General features: G+C 50.1%; 1 protein-coding gene across 1 annotated transcript in view; it reads left to right on the top strand.

The window, feature by feature from the left end:
* The window catches only part of GPA33 (glycoprotein A33), a 45,905-nt gene extending 25,368 nt beyond the window's left edge, over positions 1–20,537 (top strand). The window contains 5 exon segments of the mRNA XM_035011035.1: positions 3,407–3,623; positions 11,347–11,499; positions 18,283–18,402; positions 19,068–19,194; positions 19,644–20,537. Of these exon segments, the coding sequence (XP_034866926.1) occupies positions 3,407–3,623; positions 11,347–11,499; positions 18,283–18,402; positions 19,068–19,194; positions 19,644–19,776 (750 nt within the window). The 3' untranslated portion in view covers positions 19,777–20,537.
* The last annotated feature ends 2,258 nt before the right edge of the window (positions 20,538–22,795 follow it).

A 22,795-nucleotide genomic window follows, 5' to 3' on the forward strand; every position in this document is an offset into this window, starting at 1 on the left:
TGAAAGCATTTACCTTTTTCCCTGACAGGAAAGAAGGGGTGACCCAAGACGCCCAAGGCCTAGAGCAGCAGGACCCATGGGAAAGGAGAGTAAATCCTGCCTGATGTACCCTGTTGTCTGTTGCCCTGGGGACCCTGATGGGCCATGGGCACAGGTCCTATCTATTTCCAGAATCTCAGGGTAAAACCTAGAGAGGGAAGCTGCGGCCTTTAGCTTGAAGAAACTGAAGGCTGTCTCTTCCACCATCACATGTATTCAGCCAACCAGATGTAAGGTCTCACCAGGCACTTCTCTGAGTGCTTAAACACCAAAGTTCTTCTGTTGACTGATGGATCCCCCACTTCCGAAAGGATTTGAGGCAAGCCCCTTGAGGGTGCGGAAAAAGGGATTAAATCTGTGTCCTCAAGGAGATTATTGTGACAGGTCTGGGCAAGGGGGCAGGGGTGCGGGATCCAGGGAGGAAGCCTTGGGATAGCTGTGATTAGGAGAACGGTTGGGGCATCAAGAGCCCCAGGCAGAGCCAGCCCGTCAGAAAAGAGCTGAGCTGGGAAGGATCTGCATTCATGGACTGGTCCTCAGCTCAAGACACCTCCTCCTCTCCCACCCGGATGCTCCTCCCCTTTTCAGCCAAGCTTCCCGAGAATTATCTGCCGCTCCCAGGATGGTTGCAGTTATGCCCTGCCCAAGGGTCCCCAGCCCAGGGAGCCTGCACTCCAGTAGCCAACTCGCGTGCTCTGGCACAAGCTGTGTCGGTCCGAAAACTAGGGCACCCGGTCCTACTTTGCCCAAAGGACCTGTGCAGCATCAGACCTGACACTGTGTCTCCACACTCCCTTCTCTACCCAAGCCGGCTCTGCCTTTGGCCTCTACCAACCCACTGACGTCACTGGCAGCTTCTCTTTTGCTGATTCAATGTACTCATTCAGGCTTCCTCTTGTTTCATCTCTCGCTAGCATTTCCCACGATCGACCACTTTCCCATCTCGGAATCTTCCTCCCTTGGCTTTTTGGCAGTCCCATCTTGGGTTTTCTTCTGATCCATCTGAGCTCTCCCTGACCTTTCAGAATGAAGTACGCTGGGGACTTGGCATACCATACTCATTTACCTGGGATGGCCTCCTCCAGCCCACGGCTCAGTTAACATCTAAGTCACTGACTTCCAAACCTTCATTCCCAGGTGCACTCAGCTGCCCTGTCCACTCCTACTGAGCTCCACCTGGGTGTCCCTTCGACACTTCAGGCACATCACGTATTAAACAGAATGCATCATTTTTTCTTAAGACATTCTCTGTCCAGGTGTTTCTTCTCTTGGAAGTGACATCACCATACACCCAGAATATTCAGGCCAAAGACCCTCCCCCTTGAGGTCTGCCCCTCCCTGACTCCCAGTCCCATCGGTCTACCCTGTTCACCCTCCCTAAATTCACTTCATCCTTCCCGTCTGCACTGCCACAGCCTGATCCGAAGACCCATCGTTTTTCACCTGAATTGCTCAACTCATTTCTTAACTGCCTTTGCTTCTCCTTCTAATTCATTTTCCACCCTGTGTTGAGAGCTAACTTCCTAAAATACACAGCTCTCTAGTGCTTTCAGGATAAAGTGCAACCGATTCAGTATACACGGCCCTGCAGTCTGGCAATACAGAATCGCCAGGGTCGGGGCTCTGAAGCCAGACGTCTGGTTCAAATCCCTGCCCTGCCATTTGGTTAACCACGTAAACTTGGGAGAGGTACTTCACCTCTTGGTGCCTTGGTTTCCTCATGTGTAAAATGTGTATAATCATAATACCTCCATCACGTCTGTGTTGTGAGATAATACACACAAAGTGCTTGGAATAGTACCCAGCACAGAGCACACACTCAGTAAAGAGCAGCTATGATCTTTATTGCTACCTGCCCATGCTCATCTTCCACCCACCCTCACACACTCACCTCCATTCATACTGAACCACTTGGGGTTGACCCAGAGCTTCCCACTCCTAGGTCTTTCTTCAATGTTCTCCCTTTGCCTAAAATGCTGAATACATCTGTCCTCCTCCAACGTGCACCGCCCCAACCCCCTAGCCCTTTGCCTGGCCGGTTCTCCTTTGTCCTTCAGGATCCGAGACACTGTCTTCTGGGAACTCTTCCAGGAAGCCTTCCCAGACTTCCCAGTTTAGATGTAATGCCTCTATTCTGAGGCCCCATAGCTAATCATAGGATGTCGTAACATTTATTCTTTGAGGGCAGAAATCACGAGTTACTCGTCTTTGAATATCACACTCAGGAGTGATGATGTCTAGCACTTACAGCAAACCTACCGTGTCAGGCAATGCCCTGTTTTGCATATATACTTTAATCCTCACAAAAATTGTATAAAATACGGGGCACCTCGGTGGCTCAGTCGTTAAGCGTCTGCCTTAGGCTCAGGTCATGATCCCAGGATCCTGGGATCGAGCCCCACATCGGGCCCCCTGCTCGGCGGGAAGCCTGCTTCTCCCTCTCCCACTCCCCCTGCTTGTGTTCCCTCTCTCGCTGTGTCTCTCTCTGTCAAATAAATAAATAAAATCTATAAAAAAATTTAAAAAAATTGTATAAAATAGGTGTTATTGTTTTTATCTCCATTTTGTAGAAAAAGAAACAGAGTCACATTTTGCTCAAGGTCTTATGACTAGTAAGTGGCAGAACTGGGATTTGTACTTGGGCGGTTTGGCTAGAAAGTAGTGATCTTAGCCAGTCTCATGTTCTTTTTGGTAAACAATGAGTAGATCAGTGAATAAATAAATTCCAAAGGCAAGAGTCAAGTAAATAAAGTGGGCTTGGAAGCCAGTGGTGGCCGCCTAGCATAATGTGTGGCACGTAATAGGTGCTCATTAAACTCTGGTTGTCTGAATGAGAGAACAGTTTGAAATCAAAAGGGTAAGAGAGGGGTGCCTGGGTGGCTCAGTTGGTTAAGCGACTGCCTTCGGCTCAGGTCATGATCCTGGAGTCCCCGGATCGAGTCCCGCATCGGGCTCCCTGCTCAGCAGGGAGTCTGCTTCTCCCTCTCCCACTCCCCCCCCTTGTGCTCTCTCTCTCTCTCTCAAATAAATAAATAAAATCTTAAAAAAAAAAAAAAAAAGGGTAAGAGAGATGCCAGAGGTTACCAGAGGTGAAGGTGTGGGGATCCGAGAAAGCCCTTTATCCATATGTGCTTCTGTGTTATGAACTGCCTATCTGCCCTGGTCCTTCAGTAGTTTCATTAAAAGGACACATACCTTATAAGAGGAACCCACAAATGGGCACTACATATTAGAGCTGTTTGTTCTTAGGGGTTGGTGAGTCCGCCCTTTGGGCCTGGGAAATGGTGGATGAGGCTCCTCAGAACAGGCTGCAAGCACCATGCCAAGACTTGGGGTAAGACCGAGTGGTGTTTCTTCTTCCTCCCAGGAAAGGGTGCTCACCTGGCAATTTTCGTTGAAAAGCTACATCTATGGGGACCTTTACAAGAACCGCGTCAACATATCGAGCAATGCTGAGCAATCAGATGCCTCCATCACTGTTGACCAGCTGACCATGGATGACAACGGCACGTACGAGTGCTCAGTCTCCCTGCTGTCAGACCTGGCGGGAACCTCTAAGTCACGCGTCCGGCTCTTGGTCCTCGGTGAGCATCTCCATCTCCTTCCTGGGGTGGCAGGGAGGTGGGGCAGGGAGCGTGCTCAGAGAAGAAGTGCCCTCGTGGGAAGGTAAAGTCAGAGGCAGCCAGACCTGACCAGGAGCTCAGACTCCTCCCCTCATCCCATCTGCCTGGGCAGGGGGCGGCTCTTCCTTTTTTAACTGAAGACTACTCTGAGCGGCCCACCAATGGCACACAGTTCCAGGGCAGTGGAGAAGGCTGGTTTGGAGTGGCCCCGGGGTCAGCCTGGGACATTCTGCCCGTGCTCTGTCCAGTGCTCTTCCCCATAACCCAGCTCCCTTCCTTTTCATGGCCAACTTATTAGGGAGAAGGAAAAGGGAAGTTCTAGATCCTAACTAAGGACTCTCACTGGGCCTTCCTTTGGTGCTGAGAGCCAGATTGTGAACTTCCCCGTCATAAGTTCAGCTAATCAGTAGAAACCCTTCACACCAGCATCTCCCCACCCCGGGCCCCAACCACACACCGCTGATTAGGCTCTACCACCTTTGAAATATGTCCCAAGATGACATTCTTTTCATACAGATAACTTACTATTGGAGCTTATAGTTTTGGAAGACTCTGAACAATCATCTACTTTAGTATCTTCATTTTGTAGATGAGGCCCAGAGAAAGTAGGCACCTGACTCAGAGTGAGTTACTGGATGCATTTTAAGGAATGGCTCCTCTAGGTCCAATATAAGGAGTGGCCTCCACCCTGGAAGGTAGCAATGCTTTAAACCAAAATGATGGATCATTTTTCCTTTATTTTTTCCATTTATACTCCTTAGTGGGATTTTTTAAATTGCGGGAAGTGGCTGCCTGGCTTTTTGAAACATTGTGTCAATCAACCAATGTAGCCCCGAAGAGAGAAATTAACCGTCTCCTTCCATCTTACCACCAGCCTGGTAGCCAACGGTAATATTCCTCCATACTTCTCTCCACGTCCTTTTCAACTATGCAAGTGTGCATGCACACAAACACTTTTTCTTTCTTTCCTTTCCTTTGGAAAAAAAAAAAGAGAGATCATATTATAAAGATCACTCGGCAATGTTTTTTTGGGTAATGTTTCATGCATATTTCTCCAGATCAATACCTATAGATCTACCTGTTAGCAGCATACATTCCATCACGTGGATGTACTATGATTTATTAAAGTGTTCCATCCTGATGGATATCCTCAGGCTGTTTCCAGTTTTGTGTGTGAACAATACTGATATATATAGATATTCTTCCACTCTGTTGTTTTTATTTCTAGGGGATAGATTCTTAAAAGTAGGATTTCTGGGTCAAAGACGATGCCTTCATTAAATATTAATCCATACCGGCAAACTACCTTCCTCGAAGCAACTTACATTGTTATGGCATTTTATGAGCATGCCTGTTTTCCCATATCTTTACCAGTACTGAATGTTATCAATCTTTTTAGGTTTTGTAAATTTTGTTAATTTGTTAGGTGAGAAAAAATTCAGTGCAGTCTAAATCAAAATGTTAATCTAGCCACTAATAAGCTTCACTACCCCCCATTTGGGCCCAACCCCCTTCGTGACATGAATCAGCCCCCACCCCCACCCTGCCATTGCAGCCTGGTCCAGCCGGCTTCTCTCACTTCTCTTGGCAACAGGCAGGCACCACAGTCCTCAGGGGGATCCCCAGGGACCCAGAGGCATCTATAGAGCCCTTCCATCCTCACACTGCAGGATCAGCACTTCAAGAACTTACAGGTTTCTGTCACTCAGCGAGCCTCAGCCAGGGAATGAGAGATGTCAGCTCCCAACAGTAGGGAACCCCAATCTCCATGTTGGATTCTTTTGGTGCCTCCCTGGCTTGACCCGAGATGGGGGAAATACCTCCTTCCCTTCCCCCAAGAGAAGGAGAGGAAATGCTCATGGGTCCTTATTCCTAAGCATCCTCTTCAAAGAGATCTCCTCCCTGCTGAACCTCCAGGCTTCTCTTGCTTGGGTGGGAGGAGGGTCACTGATAACCAAAGGATTCGCTCTTGGAAAGGCTGCTAGGATGTTTCTCATGCTTCTCTTTAATATTGAGGACACTTACTCCCCTGGAGGTTGTAGTGGAAATTCTGAGGCACAGGAGAAGTCCCGATCTGTATCATGCTGATGTTTTCTATCACGCATTTGAGGTCCCTTGTCATGTACCACCACCTCTGGGAGTCTAAAAATGAACTTAATGTTCTTTTCTTTTTTTCACACTTAGACTTTTATTTTACCTGGAATTTATTTTTGTAAATAGGATGCTAGGAGTCTAACTTTGTTTTCTTCCACATGGATAGTCAACTGCATGAGCATCATTCACTGTACCACAGAAACACTGATCATCCCACTGGGTTGCTAGCTTTGTCACAGAGGAAGTTCTTACACAGAATGGCTGCTTTCTTACTCCTTTCTTTGTTCATTTTTCTTTTGATTATTCCTATGCTGATATTACACGGTTTTGATTACAGCATGTTTATACTCAGTGTTGATATATATATAGGCATATTTATCTATCTAATTTTTTGTTTTTCTGTTTTTTGTTTTTTTGTTTATTTTTAGTTAGAGCTATCAGTGTTTGAATAGTTAGCTTTTAATACCTGGCACTGGGTAATATCTTCTCTTACTAAACTTTTCCAAAAAAATTCTGTCAATTTTTACACATTTATTCTTTCATGTTAATTTTTTAAATCACTTTGCTTAGCTAAAAATAGAAGTTGATTGGAATTATGGTCAACTTACAAATTAATTTGCAAAGGAATGACATATTAAAAAGATTAAGTCCTCTCATCTAGGAAGAAGTATTTCAGATTTAATGACCTTCAATAACAAGGGATCTCTAATAGAATTCCAGGCCTCCCGTGGACAGAAGCAGAGCCCTTTTTTTTGGTTTGTAGAAGGAAGGCCCAGGACCTCTTTCACAACCCTGCACCCATCCATGTAGCCAAATTTCCCGTTTCTCCGTGTCCTAAAACAGAGGGGTTTTTATCTTAAATAGAGAGAAAACTACCATCAACTTGCAATGACCTTGGTCTGTGGGAAAGTTGCCACAAATTCATGGTCATAATAGTTCCCATTTACTGAGGACCAGGTATGTGCCAGGCATCTAAGAGCTTTACATTTATTGTCTCTTTTAATCTCTGCAATCCATCTGTGGAAGTGGGTACTAACATGTTTAACAGAACGCTGAGGCTCGAGACACCTGTAGAAAGTGTGCAAGCTTCCGTCAAAACAGCGTGGCCCAAATGCAAAGCCCTGCACTGCTCCGCCACGTAAGCCTGCCACCCCCGGCCAGTAATTGATCCAGGTCAGGAGGATTCCCAAATTCTTCTAGGTTTACTTACCTTTTCAAAGTACCCTCTCTGTCAGTTGATAGCAGACATAAGCTTGCCAGTGATGTTTTAGCTGGCCCCGGCAGTAACTTGAGCTCTGCCCTTCCTGGATCCATGCCAGCAGAAGGTTGGCGTGGCAGAGCCGAGAGAGCCCTGGATACGCCATTTGCCCTCATTTGTCCACAGAGCACCTACATCTTGGACACATCACTCATTGATAACTGAGGTTCTGTACCTGCTCTTCCACGTGGGAGGTCTTTGCTTAGGGTCCAGGAGATGGAATCCCCACTGGCCCATGAGTGCGTGCCTCATTGTCTCTGGGTTTTCACAGCGGGGGCTCTTGATGGTCTTAGACCTTTAGGAACATTCACAGCCCCTCTCACCTCACGAACGAGGCTGTCGCCATCACACATTATCATCTTCTAGCATTTTTATAGCCGTGTTTTAGTTGCTCCCAATCTAGCTGGGGTGCCTAATGTGTTTGTCTACCCAGGACCCTTAGAGCAAGGGGCCTGCTCTCTGCAGGGCTCCTCAGGTCGAGATCTGTAGCACACAGAAGGCTGTTAGTTGTTGAAATGGAGCTCTGCTCTTCCCTCCTGCTGCTATAGCAACCTTAGTCCAAACCCAAACAAATAACTGTGTTTGCCTTGCCTGTTAAAAATACTAATTAGAAAAAAAGAGAGAGAAACTAAAAAAGAAAAACATTCACTCGTATCACTAGGTTTTATATTTGTCCACGTTGACTTCCAGCTCCTCTGCACATGCTTATTCTTGTCCATAACTGAGTTTGTAGCCGAATGGGTTGGTTCTTTGCTCTTTTCATTCCTCACCAGGTAGCACTTTCCGCTGTCTTAGTACCTACAGTCCCTTAAGCTCCCTGCTACTTGGGTGAGTGGGTAGAGTCCCCTGTCCCTGGCTGAACATTCAGCCTGTTCCAATCAAAGCCATTATGAATAATGTTGTAACAAATTGTTTTGTGTACATAGCTCTTAATTTTTATTTGTGTTAGCTCCTTGGAGAGATATTATAAGCTAAGAAAATGCACATTTTTATCTAGTTTCTATTCTGTAGGTCTTCCTCCAAACCCATGGCCCTGAATCCCTCACTTCTCTGGATCTGGTCCTTTTCTGGCTGATTCCGTCTCTTTCTGGCTTCCCTTAAGTAGCTCCCACTTTCCTCTGGCAACAAGCTGGTTGGGGGAAAGGCAGCAAGACCCCACTTACGTGTGAATGTCCGATTCCTCCTTCCCTCCCAGGGCCAGCTTCATTTTAAGACAGGAACTAGCTAATTAGAAGGGCAAAGATACAAGTTAAATCAGAGATTATGGAACTCAGTGTTTTGCTTTACAACGAGAGAGAGAGAAAGAGAGAGAAAGCATTTTGTACTCTGTTCAGAAATCCAGTAAAAATCTTTAAAAGAAAGTTTTGTTTCCAAATGGCTTTTGCTACTGGGCTATTTTTAGGTAGAAGGGCTTTAATTATACGGGGCCGCCCACACGGGGCTGGGCGACCTCACAGTAAACTGAGGGAGCGGAGAGCTTCCGGACTGGGGTGGAGCACGCAGAGCGGGTCACCGGGGGAAGCCACCTGGCCCTGGGGCCCGGCACGCGGCGGGGGGTGGGAGGGGGTGGGGGTGGGAACCGGGCGGCTCCCCGGCCTCTGGCGCCCCCTGGCGTCTGCAGCGGGAGGCGCAGGCTTTGGAGCGGCGCGGTGCCCCGTCCCGAAAGCTCCAGGTACAGCCGCCTTCGGTCTGGGAGGTAGGAAGAGCCCACCCTGAACCCTAGATCTCCGGGAGCCCCTCAGGCCTCACAGCCCCGCAGGAAGGGCTGTTTAAACTAGAGCTGATTCGAGGTCCTAGCTGGTTGTGATGGTGGGGGGCTGGGGAAGGAATCCTTAGAGAAGGATCAGGACAGAGTTGGGGTGCCTAGGGTGAGCTGGGGTGGGAGGACAGCCTGGGGGCTGAGGGGTAAGGGCCCCAGGTGTGTGTGTGAGGGGGGGTACGGACAAAAACCTGACACACTCCTTCATAAGGCTGGTCTCTTGTTACCTCTACTGCCTCCAGAGTGAATGAAGGCTTTGCCTTAATAATTTCTCCTGGCAAAGCTAGCCTCCGGATATGTCCAGCTTGCTTTTTTATGTTTCTGTAGGTGCTAGATGCTCCTTTGCCTTGGTCTGTTCTCTTTCCTTTTTGTCTCGGATCCCAGAGAAGGCTGGTCACGGAAAGTCTTGACAATGGTCATGCACACCAAGTATAAGGCTGGCTCCATGTGACACTTCTTTGTGGGTGTCATAGTTCAGGCGGGCTCTCTAACTGGGAAAGTTGTAGCCCCCTGGTCAAGGCATCCCTGGGAAGCAGGCTGAGTGCTTTTCATGCGTGGAGAGGGCTGTTCCTGTACCTCTGGAGAGTTCAGGAGGCAGACTTGGCTCATCAACCCTGACCTAGAGCCAGTCTCTGGGGAAGCAGTGTTCACCTTCCCTTGTACCCGTTTGCAGGGCCCGCGGGGCGGACGGCCGCTTGTCAGAGTGGTCCGAAGGCAGCAGTCTCTTCCTGCCCAGGCTACTTCAGTCCCTGGGGCCTGGGTCAGGATATAAAAAGGTGGCTCGTGAACCAAGCTTGGGCCTCTTAGGTTTAGGGACTGTGCAGCTGGGGCTGGTGTGGGGGAGGGCCTGTCATTTTCTCCACGCTTATCCCACACCTGGTGGCCCTCAAGAGAGAAGAAGGAGCTGTGGGGCACACACACCCTTTGTACTAGGCAGCTTGCTCTTTGACCCCTTGCCTGTTTCAGAGAAAAACCAGAAGTGGCGGCCGGGTGCATCCCGGGTAGCTTCCCCCAGCCACTCCGGGGGGGGGGGGGGGAAGGGGGGGCTGCGCCGTTCTGCGTGCTCAGTGACCGTGCATCCGTGCAGTCTGGATGGTACAGTGGGTGGTGCTACTGACCGGGGCAAGCAGACCGTCCAGGGGTCTGAAGAAAGAGGTGGAGGGGACAGGCCTGCCACGGGGGATTCAGTAATAGCCCTCTGCACTGCGTGTTCTTCCCGTTGCCAGCCCCAAGGACACTACCTGAAGTCTCAAGCATACGTGATGCTTCTTCCTGCCTCAGGGCCTTTGCACACGCTGTTCCCTCTGTGTGGAGGGCCCTCACCTCTCTCTGACCACCACCACCTCCACTATTGGCCTTGCTTACTCTCACTCTTCCTCCAGGTCACAGCCCAGGCTGTGGGGGTCAGTGTCCCTTGCTTGTGCCTTCCCCGCCCCCGCAGCCTTGCCTCCTGCCCGGTCATAGTCCAGTTACTTGTCTTTTGCCCCCACTGGACTCCTCGAACACAGGGACTCACTCACTATGTCATCCCAGTGCCTAGCGGTATCAGACGTACAGGAAGTGCCCAACAAGGTTTGTAGAATGAGTCATCCTACCCAGTGGTGTAGGATGAGCCATCCTGCGGCAATGCCAAGTGAATGGCACCAGCTTAAGATCCTCGGGAATTGTGGGAGATCACGTTAGGATTGTGAGTGGAGGGGCCTGTTGGTTTCTGTAACCTCCTTTCTGTAGGCTTCCCTTTCCTTGTCTCTTCCTTTCTGCCCCCACCCCCACCCCTTTGGGCCTCGTTCTCACCCAGCATGCAACTCTGCTGCCACCTGGGGTCTCTCCAATCACCCAGCTACTCTGAGCAGTTGCATTTTCTCAGCAAAACCCAGGACGAGGGCAGTGCTTAACAGAAAGGGAACCTTCCTAAGAAGTCTGAGTTGAAGGGCTTCAGAGAGAGGGGCCTTTCCCTAACCCAGGGGCAGGCAAACACGGCCAAATCCAGCCTGGGCCTCTTCGTACTTGGCCTGCAAGCCAAGAATGGTTTTTACATTTATAAAGGGTTATTGAAAACACGGAAACAGTGACAGAGACCATAACGTGGCCCACAACGTCTAAAATATTACCTTTGACCCTTTACAGAAATTCTGTTGTCCCCTCATCTTACAGATGGGAACACTGGGGGACTGCAAGGTTTCCCTAAAATGGCACAGACGAGCCAACAGCAGAAGGAGCTCTCCTGGGCTGGTGGAGAGATCCCTGGACGTGGAGTCAGGAGACCTGGGTTCCAGTCCCACCCAGTCGCCTCTCTGGGCCTCAGTGTCCCCACCGTTTATAATGGTGGTGACTCTAATCTTGTACTCAGGATGCTTCCTGATGTAGGTGCGCACTGCCTCTCTGTGATGGGGACAGGGCCACCGAGATCTTTTGCGGTGGATCGACCTTACAGCACTATTTCTCACCAGTAGGCTATGAATTTCTCTGCCTGAGAACAAACAGAGCGGTATGAGTGTGTGTCCGAGGCGGGAGGGGGCTGTCACCGCGCCCCACCTGATGCTTGCCTTCCCTCTGATCCTTCCCCTGCGCAGTGCTACCCTCCAAGCCAGACTGCGGCATCAAGGGGGAGGCCGTGATCGGGAATGACATCCAGCTGACCTGCCAGTCGAAGGAGGGCTCTCCGGCCCCTCAGTACAGATGGAAGGGCTACGACGTCCTGAACCAGGAGCGGCCAACCCCAGCAGGTAACGGGGTCAGCGGGGAGGACAGGCCCCCACCCGCAAATGCTAGGGCCGCCAGGGGAGATCCTGGCCTGACCAGTCAGGTCTCCCTGAAGGGCTGCCCGTTTCCTCCCCCGCCCTCCTCCCCCCTGCAGCATCTCCGAGTCTTCTCATGATAATCCCCATCTCCCAGGTTGTTGTGGAAAATAAAAGTGAGTCCCATAAAGCACTCTGTGGAAGCGCATAATAAATCTTCATCTGTTATCTTTGTTCCGCACAACTCAGTTCCTTGAATAGGCACGTCTGGATAGCCACTCCATGCAAAAGCACCACGTGGGGTTTTCATTTTGACTGTGATCATGTCCTAAAGTATACATTCGAAGCCTCAAGCCTAGCTCTGGGGCTCCACTCAAGGGCGGCAGTTCCCATCGGCACGCCCCATCCAGGCTGGTCCGGCTCAGGCTCCACGGAAGCCCTCCTTCCCAAACTTGCCCTCCGTTTGTGGCCACAGCCCCTTGCACGGCCAGGCAGCCGGAAGGGTCCCTCAGGCTCAGGGAAGGAGACGTTAGGTTCAGTGGTGGTGGCCCAGAGACCTGCTTTGTACTAGGCAGCTTGCTCTTTGACCTTTGGTCAGGAAACAAACTGAAAAACAAAGCAAAACAAACCTATATAAATGTCTTACTGTCATTACCTTGGTGCCCACTGGTGGGGGGGATTCCTCGGTGGTGTCTTTGGGCCCCAGGAGCCCCTCGCACAGCCAGCACTCCTGGGGATCAAAACAGACAAAGTCTGAAAGCTGCCGGCTGGCCTAACTTCTGGGCGGTCTCTCCGCTCGGTGTGGGTGAGGAGGAAGTGGGCAGTGAGAGGGGAGCAGAGGGTGGAGACGCCCCGGCTGAATGGACAGGCTGGGCTTTGGTCAAGCAAGGACGATCTTTGTCAGTCTGTCCTTCACTCACCTGGAGGCCAAACGAGAACTTCTTAAAAGTAATAAATACATACATACATAAATAAAACCCACTCACTCCAATGTAAATTAGAAAGGATATTGTGGATTTCAACAAGTTTCCAGTTCTGTTGACAAATTTCTGGCTGGCAAATTACTATCGAGTGTGTCTGGAATTTCTGGAAACCACCTGGCAGCTCTTGTCTGGGTTCGACGGTCCTGCCTCTCTGGCCTGTGCACGACCCAGTGACTCCAGCAATGGTCACCACGGTGTGCCACGGACAGTGGCTGGTCGGCCCTTCCTTCCAGCAAAGTGTGTGTAGGGAGACCCAAGGCTGGCGAAGATTACATGGTGAGCACCGTGCTGGTTTTATAGCCAGGGCTGTTGTAAACCAGGGGAGGCATAAGGGCATAAAAGGCTTCCCCAAGGAGGGGGCCCCTGAGGCAGCAGGGTAGCATGGTGGCTAAGAGCATGGTGTGGGCTTGAATCCTGGCCTTGCCACTTGTTAGCTACGTGGCCATGGCAATAGCCTCTCTGTGCCTTCGTTTCTACATCTGTAAAATGGGCATAACACTAGTACTTACTTCACAGAGTTCCTGTGAAGATTAAATAAAAGTACATGTAAAGCATGGAGACCATGCCTGGTAGGTAGATGGAACTCCTTAATGCTAGGTGTTATTAACTATGGGGTACGTGAGCTAGATCCTTAAGGATGAGTAGGGTAGGCATGGCAAATATCCCGGGAATCGCGAGTATTCTGTGCAGCCGAGGGTAGGGAGCATGCGTTGCAGGGAGGAGGGGGTACCACTTTAAGAAAAGCAGCGATGGGGGATCATGAAGAACCTGTGCATGGGGCCAGAGAGGCCGGCCTTTGCCCTGCAGCCCCAGGCACCTTCTGAGGGGCATCACAGATGACTGCCCTGCTCATGCTCTCCGGCCTCCATCAGGAAAGACTTCCAACCTTCGTCTTTCAGTGATTCAAAAGGGGAGAAACCTGAGGACATGAAAGAGGGTCAAAGGGAGACTCACATACTTACTTTGGAAAAGCTTCATCCTGCTTCAAGTTAAGTTTTGCTCAGAGTCAGAGTCCAGATCTGGGAGTGCCAGCCAAGAGTGTGGTTAATGGTAAAAGTTAGGCAATCTTGCATCTGGTGTTGGATGGAATGCGGTGGGGTTCGTTCTCAGAGCCTTCGGACTCCACCTGCCTCACGGAGCACCAGAGTCAGACCAAACCCAGTTCTGATTTTTAAAACATTTCAGTCCACAGTGGACAATTTGAGAGAAGGGTTCCTCCACCCTTCTTTATCTGAAGACAGAAGAGATTGCTTCCTTTCACTTAGTAATCAATGGAAACAAGCCAGCAGCGAAAAGAACAGGGACTCTGGAATCAGTAAATAAGAATTTCAGTCCTGACGTTTCTACCTTGTAGCTATAAGTCACTCACAGCCTCTCTGACCCTTAGAATCCTCATCTGAAAACCCTGGGATGAAAACCCAGAAGGCTGGGAAGAGGAAAGAGGAGATCCCATGTGTGATAGTTCTGAATATCCTTTGTAAGGCAGCTGAACTTCATGTACTGAAGGAGTAGGAATTTGGCTATCAAGGAAGGAGGGAGGGGTAATTCTGGGGGCTAGAGCACTTTAGAGGAGGAGGTTCTTGAAGGATCAAAAGGTGGGTATGCGCCCTGCAGCCAGGGAGGATCTTGAGCATCCTGAGTGAAAGGTGGCAGCCATAGGGTCAGGGTTGTGGGGGTGGAGAGCGGCCAGGGACAGGAAAGTTAAACCTTGCCAATTTGACATCAGTGCCTCTGGGAGACGGGGTTTCTCTCTGCGAAATCTCCCCAGCTGGAGCCCAGGGAAGTGGGAGGCTGACGGTCCTGTGCGTTCCTCTTCTTGACCACAAGGTGTCGCCACCGCAGCGAAAACATCAGCTTTAGCAGGATTTCAGAAACTATTAGGTCCTTTCCAAGAGGAAAAGGGGCTTGGCAGCCCAAGCTCAGAGTCAGAGCAGATCTTGTGGCACTGGATATGCACTGGTTAATTCCAGACAAGCTTCTAATGTCCACCGTTTCCTTTGCGGAGCAAGGCCCAGAGTCCAAAGCTGGGCTCTGATAACCGGAAAGGTCCTGGAGGCAGTCCGAAGTCTTCTGTCCTGATCGGTCAGCAATGTGCTGTGTACACCTTACACATAGACTGAATCTCTATTTTTTTTTTTTAAAGATTTTATTTATTTATTTGAGAGAGAGAGAGAGCAGGGGAGGGTCAGAGGGAGAGGGAGAGAGAGACTCCAAGCAGACTCCGTGCTGAGGGTGGAGCCCGATAACTCGGCTCAATCTCACAACCTTGAGAACATGACCTGAGCTGAACTCAAGAGTTGGACGCTCAACCGACTGAGTCACCCAGGTGCCCCAAGATGCCTCTTAAAAATAAAAAAAAATCCAACTAGTTTAGAAAATAAGACCATTAGGGAGGAGGCGTTAAGATGTCAGAGGAGTAGGGAGACCCTAAGTTTGTCTCGTCCCTCGAATGCAACTAGATACTTATGAAATCATTCTGAACACCTCAGAAATCAATTGGAGTTTCTGAGGAAACAAATACTGCAAGTCTACAAGCAGGAAAGTGACCACCATTTGGAAGTTAGGAGGTGCAGAGACCTGAATCCAGTGTGATAAAGCGGCGTATACGGCAGCAGGGAGAGAGCCTGCTTAAGGAGGCTACTACAAAGCATTATAAGCAGCGGAGTGCAAAATCGGAACTTTTAGAAGTCCACTGCAGTGGGGGACGTGCCTGGTTTAAAGGTGCTCAGGTGGCAAAGTGGGGCAGAATCCCAGATGTGACACCATGATCTGAGGATACAAACATAGTGATTCCACTAGGCGCCTGCACCCCAATGCTTATAGCAACAAGGTCCGCAATAGCCAAACTATGGAAAGAGCCCAGATGTCCATTGACAGATGAATGGATAAAGAAGAAGTGGTGTATATATATACAAGGGAATATTACTCAGCCATCAAAAAAAAAATGAAATCTTGCCACTTGCAATGATGTGGATGGAACTGGAGGGTATTATGTTAAGCAAAATAAGTCAAGAGAGAGACAATTATCATATGATTTCATTCATATGTGGAATTTAAGAAACAAAACAGATGAACATAGGCAAAGGGAAGGGAAAATAAGAGAAAAACAGAGAGGAAGGCAAATCATAAGAGATGCTGAACTCTAGGAAACAAACCGAGGAGAGGTGGGTGGGGGGATGGGGTAACTGGGTGATGGGCACTGGGAGGGCACAGGAGGTAATGAGCATGAATGCAGCTGATGAATCACTAAATTCTACCCCTGAGACTAATAATACACTGTATGTTAACTAACTTTAATTTTTAAAAATTTTAAAAGAAAAGAAAAGAAGACCATTATTACTATAACCTCCATTTAGGGACACCCAGTGCTCATTAGCAAATTAGAAGCTCTAAGAGTTCTGTTGTTAAAAAATGTATTTAACCCTCTCTCAATGATTTTGAAATTTGCTTTGGTCATGGACTGCTTTTTTAGTACCGTATGTTAATGTCACGTGTAAGCAATATTCCAGAAAACATTTGGAGGCATGAAATTCTAGGGTAGAAACATATAGAGAATGAGCATCCAGAAGATACAGCTGGGGGTTTCAAGGGAAGAATCTGAAGAAAGTACATAGGAAAAGATTGGAAGAAAATAACCCAAATCATCAGCTGTTATTTCTAGCTGGTGAAATTATGGATGATTTAATTTTATTCTCTGTTCTTTATACCAGCTTTCCCTGACCCTTCAGATGAGATTAAACTCCCTTGCTATAAACTCAAATAGCATTTCCATTTCTAACTCTAATCACCCTGTGATCACCCTGGTTTCTTGTCTGTCAGCCCTCAGGCCAGGACAGAGACTGTCTTCATCTTTAGGGCTATGGCGATCAAGCTTCTAAAGGTTTTCTGGACTGGATTGATTTAAATAATAGCTTCATATCATGTACAAATTCTTATAATGAACCTACATTAGTTGTGTAATACCTATTTTTTTTAAAGAAAATTGTCAACTGCTCCAGAGAGTTCTAGACCTAAAACAGGATCATTTCTTAATTTTGTGACATTTGGCAAGTACCTTAACTTCTCGAAGCCTCCAGTTACATCTGTGACATTGGAGATTGAGTATTTGTCCCACTTCCCGTACAAGATTGCTGACAAAATCACAAGACATCACATTTGAGGAAGTATACAGAGTAGCACATCCAGACAAGGGAAATCTGCACCAGATACAATCTGGCAAGAGATTGGAGGTGGGGCAAGGCGGGGGGGGGGGGGGGGGGTGCACAGCAGGGGGACTGGCCAGAGATAAAGCTCAGATGATTGCAGGACCAGATCTGTAACCCTGTGATGGCATTAAGAAGCTTGGACTTGTTATTTTTTTTTTTTACGTTTTTATTTTAATTGCAGTTAACACACAGTGTAATATTAATTTCAGGTGTACAATATAGGGATTCAACACTTTCACACATCACCTGGTGCTCATCACAGGTGTGCTCCTTAATCCCCATCACCTGTTTAACCTTCCCCCACGGTAACCATCAGTTTGTTCTCTAGAGTTAAGCATCTTTTTCTTGATTTGTCTCTCTTTTTTTCCCTTTGCTCATTTGTTTTGTTTCTTAAATTCCACATATATGGACAACAGTATGGAGGTTCCTCAAAAAGTGAAAAATAGAACTACACTATGATCCAGTAATCCTACTACTGGGTATTTACTCAAAGAATACAAAAACACAAATTCAAAGGGATACATGCACCCCTACGTTTGTAGCAGCATTATTTACAATAGTCAAGTTATGGAAGCTGCCCAAGTGTCTATTCACTGATGAATGGATAAAGAAGAAGTGTTATGTGTATGCAATGTAATATTCAGCCATAAAAAAAGAAGGAAATCTTGCCATTTGCAACAACATGGAACTGGAGGGTATAATACTAAGCGAAATAAGTGAGTCAGAGAAAGCCTGGACTTGTTGTTGAAGATTAGGAGCCACCTCTGGAATGTCTGAGCCGTACAGTGACTGGGTCCCACTTGCCAGGTCAAACATCTCCTCTGGATGAAATGCAACCGTTACCTGGTGGCAGAAGATCTTACGAGGCTAACTCTGCCGCAGATTAGAGGAAATGGTCTCTAACTCTCCACTCAAGATAGCAGTTATGACAAAGCATCTTTGAGGACAGGGCATATAAAGAGGTCTAAGCATAAAGCTCTCCCTTTCAAGGTGAAGAGATTCTTAGGATCACAGATTTGGCAGGAAGGTTTCTCATGAGGACTATTGGACCATTCTTGATTTCTCAAAGACTTCTTCCACGAGTCCAAGCTCAAGGACTCAGTTTCGGAAGACCATAAAAGTGGTTATAACCATATCTTCTAATTAGAAAGCATTTTCATGTAATACATGAAAATGTATTACTTTAGCACTTACTACACATCAGGTGTTCTGATGTGGGCTTGCATTGATCAGTACCTCATTTTATGCTATTAGCGTGCCTCACACAGACTCTTGTTTTTTATAAATAGAGAAGCTAAGGTTCAGTGAAGCTAAGTTCCTGGGCCAAGGTCACAGAATTAATCAGGGGCAGAACCAGGGGGCCTGACTGAATTCTGAGCACTTCAGAATTGGGCATCCTGCCTGCAGTGCCTCTGGGAGGCCTAGAGGTGGATACTCTGTCTCTCTCCATGTTTCAGAGGAGGCTCGGACAAGTTCAGCCGCAGTGCTCGTGTCTGCCTAGGAATTCAGGTCTCCAGATTCCTAGGTGTTTCCACTGACCTGTGGTGCCTGGGCTCCTCACCCTCACTGTTCTTCCTTCCCAGTCACAGGCCAGACCTTGTCTCTGAAGAACATCTCCACAGATATGTCGGGTTATTACATCTGCACCTCCAGCAATGAGGTGGGGACCGCGTCCTGTAACATCACCGTGGCTGTCAGACCTCGTAAGAGCGGGTTGGGGGGCGAGCGGGGGAGGGGAGTGGACCAAGGCCGAAAGATCACTGGCTTGGGGTCCAAAGAGACAGCTGAGAGAGACGCTGTGGAGGTGAATTGGGGAGCCTCTTCGGCAGGGTAGCTGGGGTGACCTCAGCCAGACGCTCCCGGCCTAGAGGTCAGTCCAGGTCCCTTGGTTCTTTGCAAATAGAGTCTCAGACTGACTTCTGGAGACCTGCTCAGCCCTGCCTGCCTTTAGGGCCACTCAGTGGGCCTGAGGGAAGTTCCAGAGTCAGCTGCCACGGAGCCTGGACCTTATTTTTGGGGTGGGTCACCTCCAGCAGCTCAAGGACAAGCTAGATTACGAGTTGGCATAGCTGACAGCTGAGGACTTGGCAGGAGCCTGGGTCGCCCAGGGAGTGTTGAGATGCAGATCTACTGGCCTGTGCATCTTCGCGTCCGCCTCCATCCTGAAGCGTAGTCTCTAGACCTACCTGGTCACCTTTCTGCAAGGCCATGCCCTTCGTGGCGTGTTACTAGAAGCTGACAGTACTCCCTGGGCTGGGAGGGAGGCTGGGCCTGCCCAGAGGCTTCCCTCACCCGGGCTCACCAGCCCCAGACGCCTGGGCTCAGGTCAGGACTCGGAGGTGCCGCTGCCCTGCTCTGTCTCTTGCAGCCTCCATGAACGTGGCCTTGTATGCGGGCATTGCGGGCGGCCTGATTGCAGCCATCATCATCCTTGGCATTGTCGTCTACTGTTGCTGCTGCCGCCAGCAGGAGGACGAGCCTGAGGACATGGAGCCGTGAGTGCTTGTGGGCACCTGTTGGCGGGGGCCTGAGCAGGGGGCGAGGACGTGTCACAGCACCTCATGGCCTTTGCCACTCACACCACCCCCAGGGACAGTGGCCCCCAAGTGGCCTTGCCGTCCTGGTGCCCGACTGCAAGGCCCGTAGTTCCCCAGGCTTCTTGTGGCCTGTCCGGGGCAAGCGCGGGTGGGGCCCCCTCCAGGGGCTGGTCCCTCCTGGTCTGGCGGAGCCGGCCCGTTCCTACAACACTCTGAGCTCGTGAGCAGAGCAAGTCTGTGCCACCCGCCTGTCCACTCGGAGCCAGCCCCCCAGCCCAGGGTCCCTTCACATCTGGGCGGGGAGGGGCGGCAGGTGCGATGGCTCATCTTCCCATAAGGAGCACTGGGCCCAGCTCCCTCAGCCTGAGCGAGGGCAAATCCTTCCCCTCTGTCCTCACTGCTCTCAGGAATCGGGCGGCCTACCAGAAGGCTCCAAAGCAGGTGAAAGAGCTTCAGACAGAGCAGGACGAGGAGGATGACTAGGGGCAAGAAGACCAGAAGAGCGCTGGGCGGGAGTCCCCCCGCCACGCTGACTGGTGACCGGAGCATGCCGCACGCAGGCTGAGGTGGGGGGAAGATGGGTGCTCATTCCTCTGCCGCCTGACTCCCCTCTCCTTGCCCCATTTTTCTGGCCCTCCATTCCCGTCATTGATGGGATGCTTCTTCCCTATGTCATCTGCTGGAGGACTTGGCTAAGGGGACCTTACTGGTGACTGACCCTGCCAAGGGCCCTCACCCACAAAGTGGCCCCTTCCCACTGCCATGCCTAGCTCACAGCCTGGCCCCCAGCCTGGAGCCGGCCGCAGCCTTACCTTCCTGTGTAGCTGGCGGGGGGCTCCCTGAGGCCCAGGGCGGAGCCTGGGTGCCCCTGGTTGTGAGCCCTCCAAAATGTGTGCTCCCTGCACGCACAGCACCTGGGGGAGCCCCTGGGGGAGGGGTTGAAGTCAGTACATACTTGTTGAATAAATGAGTCTTGGAAGGACTCCCTATTATTTATCCAACCTAAATGAAAACTCCTGCTTCAGGACCCACTTTGGCCTCAAGCTCCCTTTCCAGCTCATCTCCCGCCACTTCCCTGTACAGTCCAGAAACTCTCCGCAAGGGCCACCTTCCGCTCCCCTGCACACATCCTCAGGGGCCCCTCACTTTCTCTCCCTGGCTGGGATGCTGTTTCCATCGCCACCTGTCCCAACAGGCCCGCCTCAAAATCCCAGTGCTTCCTATAACTGGACCCTGATCTCCCCGACACATGGGAACAATCTTGTCACCTTGTCTCACACTCGTCATGGGCCACACGGCAGTTTTCTGAGCATTAGCCTATCCCTAGGCTAATGTCTGAGCTCCTTGGGCCAGAGCCCAGCCTTCACTCCCCCCACCACATCCCAGGAGCCCTCCCAGCAGGTGCTCACTCCAGCTGAATCTGGGTGCCTATCTTGATAGGTTGCGTCTCCCCCTCCCTGGTTTCTCTGAGATGTGTGTAGACTCACGACTCCTCCCCCCAAACCCCTTGGCTACTTTAGTGAAGGGAGTGTGTGCTGATGTAAGTGAACACACGCGTGTGCACAAGCAGGGGATTGTTTCGGCTCGTCCCACATGCTCACTTCATGATGACTCTTCTCGAGAATACCTGGCATGACCTCCCCTGCTTCCTGACCCCCAGCCCTGGCCCTGCTCCCCCACTGGCCTGGCGTGTCGCCCACTGTCAGATCACAAGCACTGTCCCAGCTTCGGGCTCGTGGCCTGGTGGCTAGTCTCACCCAAGTGCAGTTACATCATTGTCTTTTCTGGATGGTCAGCAAACTAGTTCTCGAAATCTATCATCCATTTGTGATTAAAAAATATATATATAGGGGCGCCTGGGTGGCTCAGTTGGTTAAGCAACTGCCTTCGGCTCAGGTCATGATCCTGGAGTCCCAGGATCGAGTCCCGCATCGGGCTCCCTGCTCAGCGGGGAGTCTGCTTCTCCCTCTGACCCTCCTCCCTCTCATGCTCTCTGTCTCTCAAATAAATAAAAATAAAATCTTAAAAAAAAAAAATATATATATATATATATACCACACATACACATATATGTATATATTTTGTTACATTCTTCACTTCATTCAAAATGCGATCAGTAGTGATAAATTTGTTAGTGGAAATTCTTATTTCCTTTTTAACATGGGTTTGTTCACACCGAGGGAAAGTTCGCGTCCCGTGGGTTTGTGTCTACTTACCGCACGCCTCTCTGCGTCCTAGGAAGGGCGAGGCAGGGTGATGGGGGAGCAGAAGGTGGGATCTGTGGGTCGCAGTGCCTGTGGCCGCAGTAGGGTCAGGCAGGGTCTCTAGTGGGTGCTGCGGCCAGGACAGAACCCGCCCTGGTAGCAGAGGAATGTTCCAGGTGAAGTGCCGGACAGATGGTGGTGGGCCTGGCCGTCGGCGAGCGGGCTTCCGGGAAGGGGGTGGCGATGTTCGTACTAGTTATACCCAGGATGGGGCCCTCCTGAGAGACGAGGAGGCAATCCTCCTGTTCCAGCTGTCAGACAGAACAGGCGGCTCTCGCTCCCCAAACCTGCGACGCTGTCACTCCTGCCACCCATTCAAAGTCCTCTCGCCATGTCCCTTCCCATGGCACCTCGTGCCCCCTCCTGTCCCAGCACCCATCACGCAGTACTGTCCCCCCCACGGGCTGTTTCTGCCTCGGCCTCTGAGATTTGTGGGGGCAAGAGCTGAATCTCGTTCATGGCCTGGCCCATGTTGGCACTGGAGACATGTGTGCTCAGTAAATAATGTTTGGTGCCAACATTTCTTGCCCAAGGGCATCTCCTGGGCCTCTGCACCTTGAGGTGCCTTCCCGGCCTCGCGGGCAAGGCTCTAGAAGCGTGTTCTTGACGGAGCTGTGGCAGGGGGCGGCCCCCTCCCCCGCTTGGGGCTGGCTCGGCTCGCCGTCCCGGAAAGGCTCTAAGGCTCACATGCCTTAGCTTCAGGCTCGGGTAAGAAAATGAGGGAAATCAGGACCCATTGCGTTCATTCAATAACCTTAAATCAGCTACTGCCTCGATTTAAAATGACAAATCGTTTGTGAGCACCTACTATGTGCTGGCTGCAGGGTATATAACGGTCACCAAGACACCATTACTCAGGAGGAGCTGAAGTCTAACTGGCGTTCTCTCACGTGAGTCTCAAATCACGTTATCAGCTGCTGAGGCTACAGTCTCCTGCTGAATTTATTTCAGTCCAGAAACGGTGGGAATGAGACGGTTGCAGGTTCTCTTAGAGTCAAAGTTAGCGACCCCAGTGTCCGTAGGCTGCCAGGCATTCCCTTCCCAATGCATGGTTTGCAGCTGACAGGTCCGAGACTTAACGGTGCTTGAGAAGAGAGACAAAGGCACCATTGTTCGAGGACAGACAGTGTGCTAGACACTTGCTAGGCATTTGAGACAGTTTTTCATACAATCCTTACTGACAGTTCCAAATATTAGGGCACATGGCAAGACGAGGCGTGCGTATGATCACCAAAGGAAGGACTCTGGCTGCCCGGAGAGGTCCCTTCAAAGTTGTATGGACTTGGTAAATCAGC

This window comes from Mirounga leonina, unplaced genomic scaffold (assembly GCF_011800145.1).
Source record: "Mirounga leonina isolate KUSES-001 unplaced genomic scaffold, KU_Mleo_1.0 Mir_154, whole genome shotgun sequence".
Lineage (NCBI taxonomy): Eukaryota > Metazoa > Chordata > Mammalia > Carnivora > Phocidae > Mirounga > Mirounga leonina.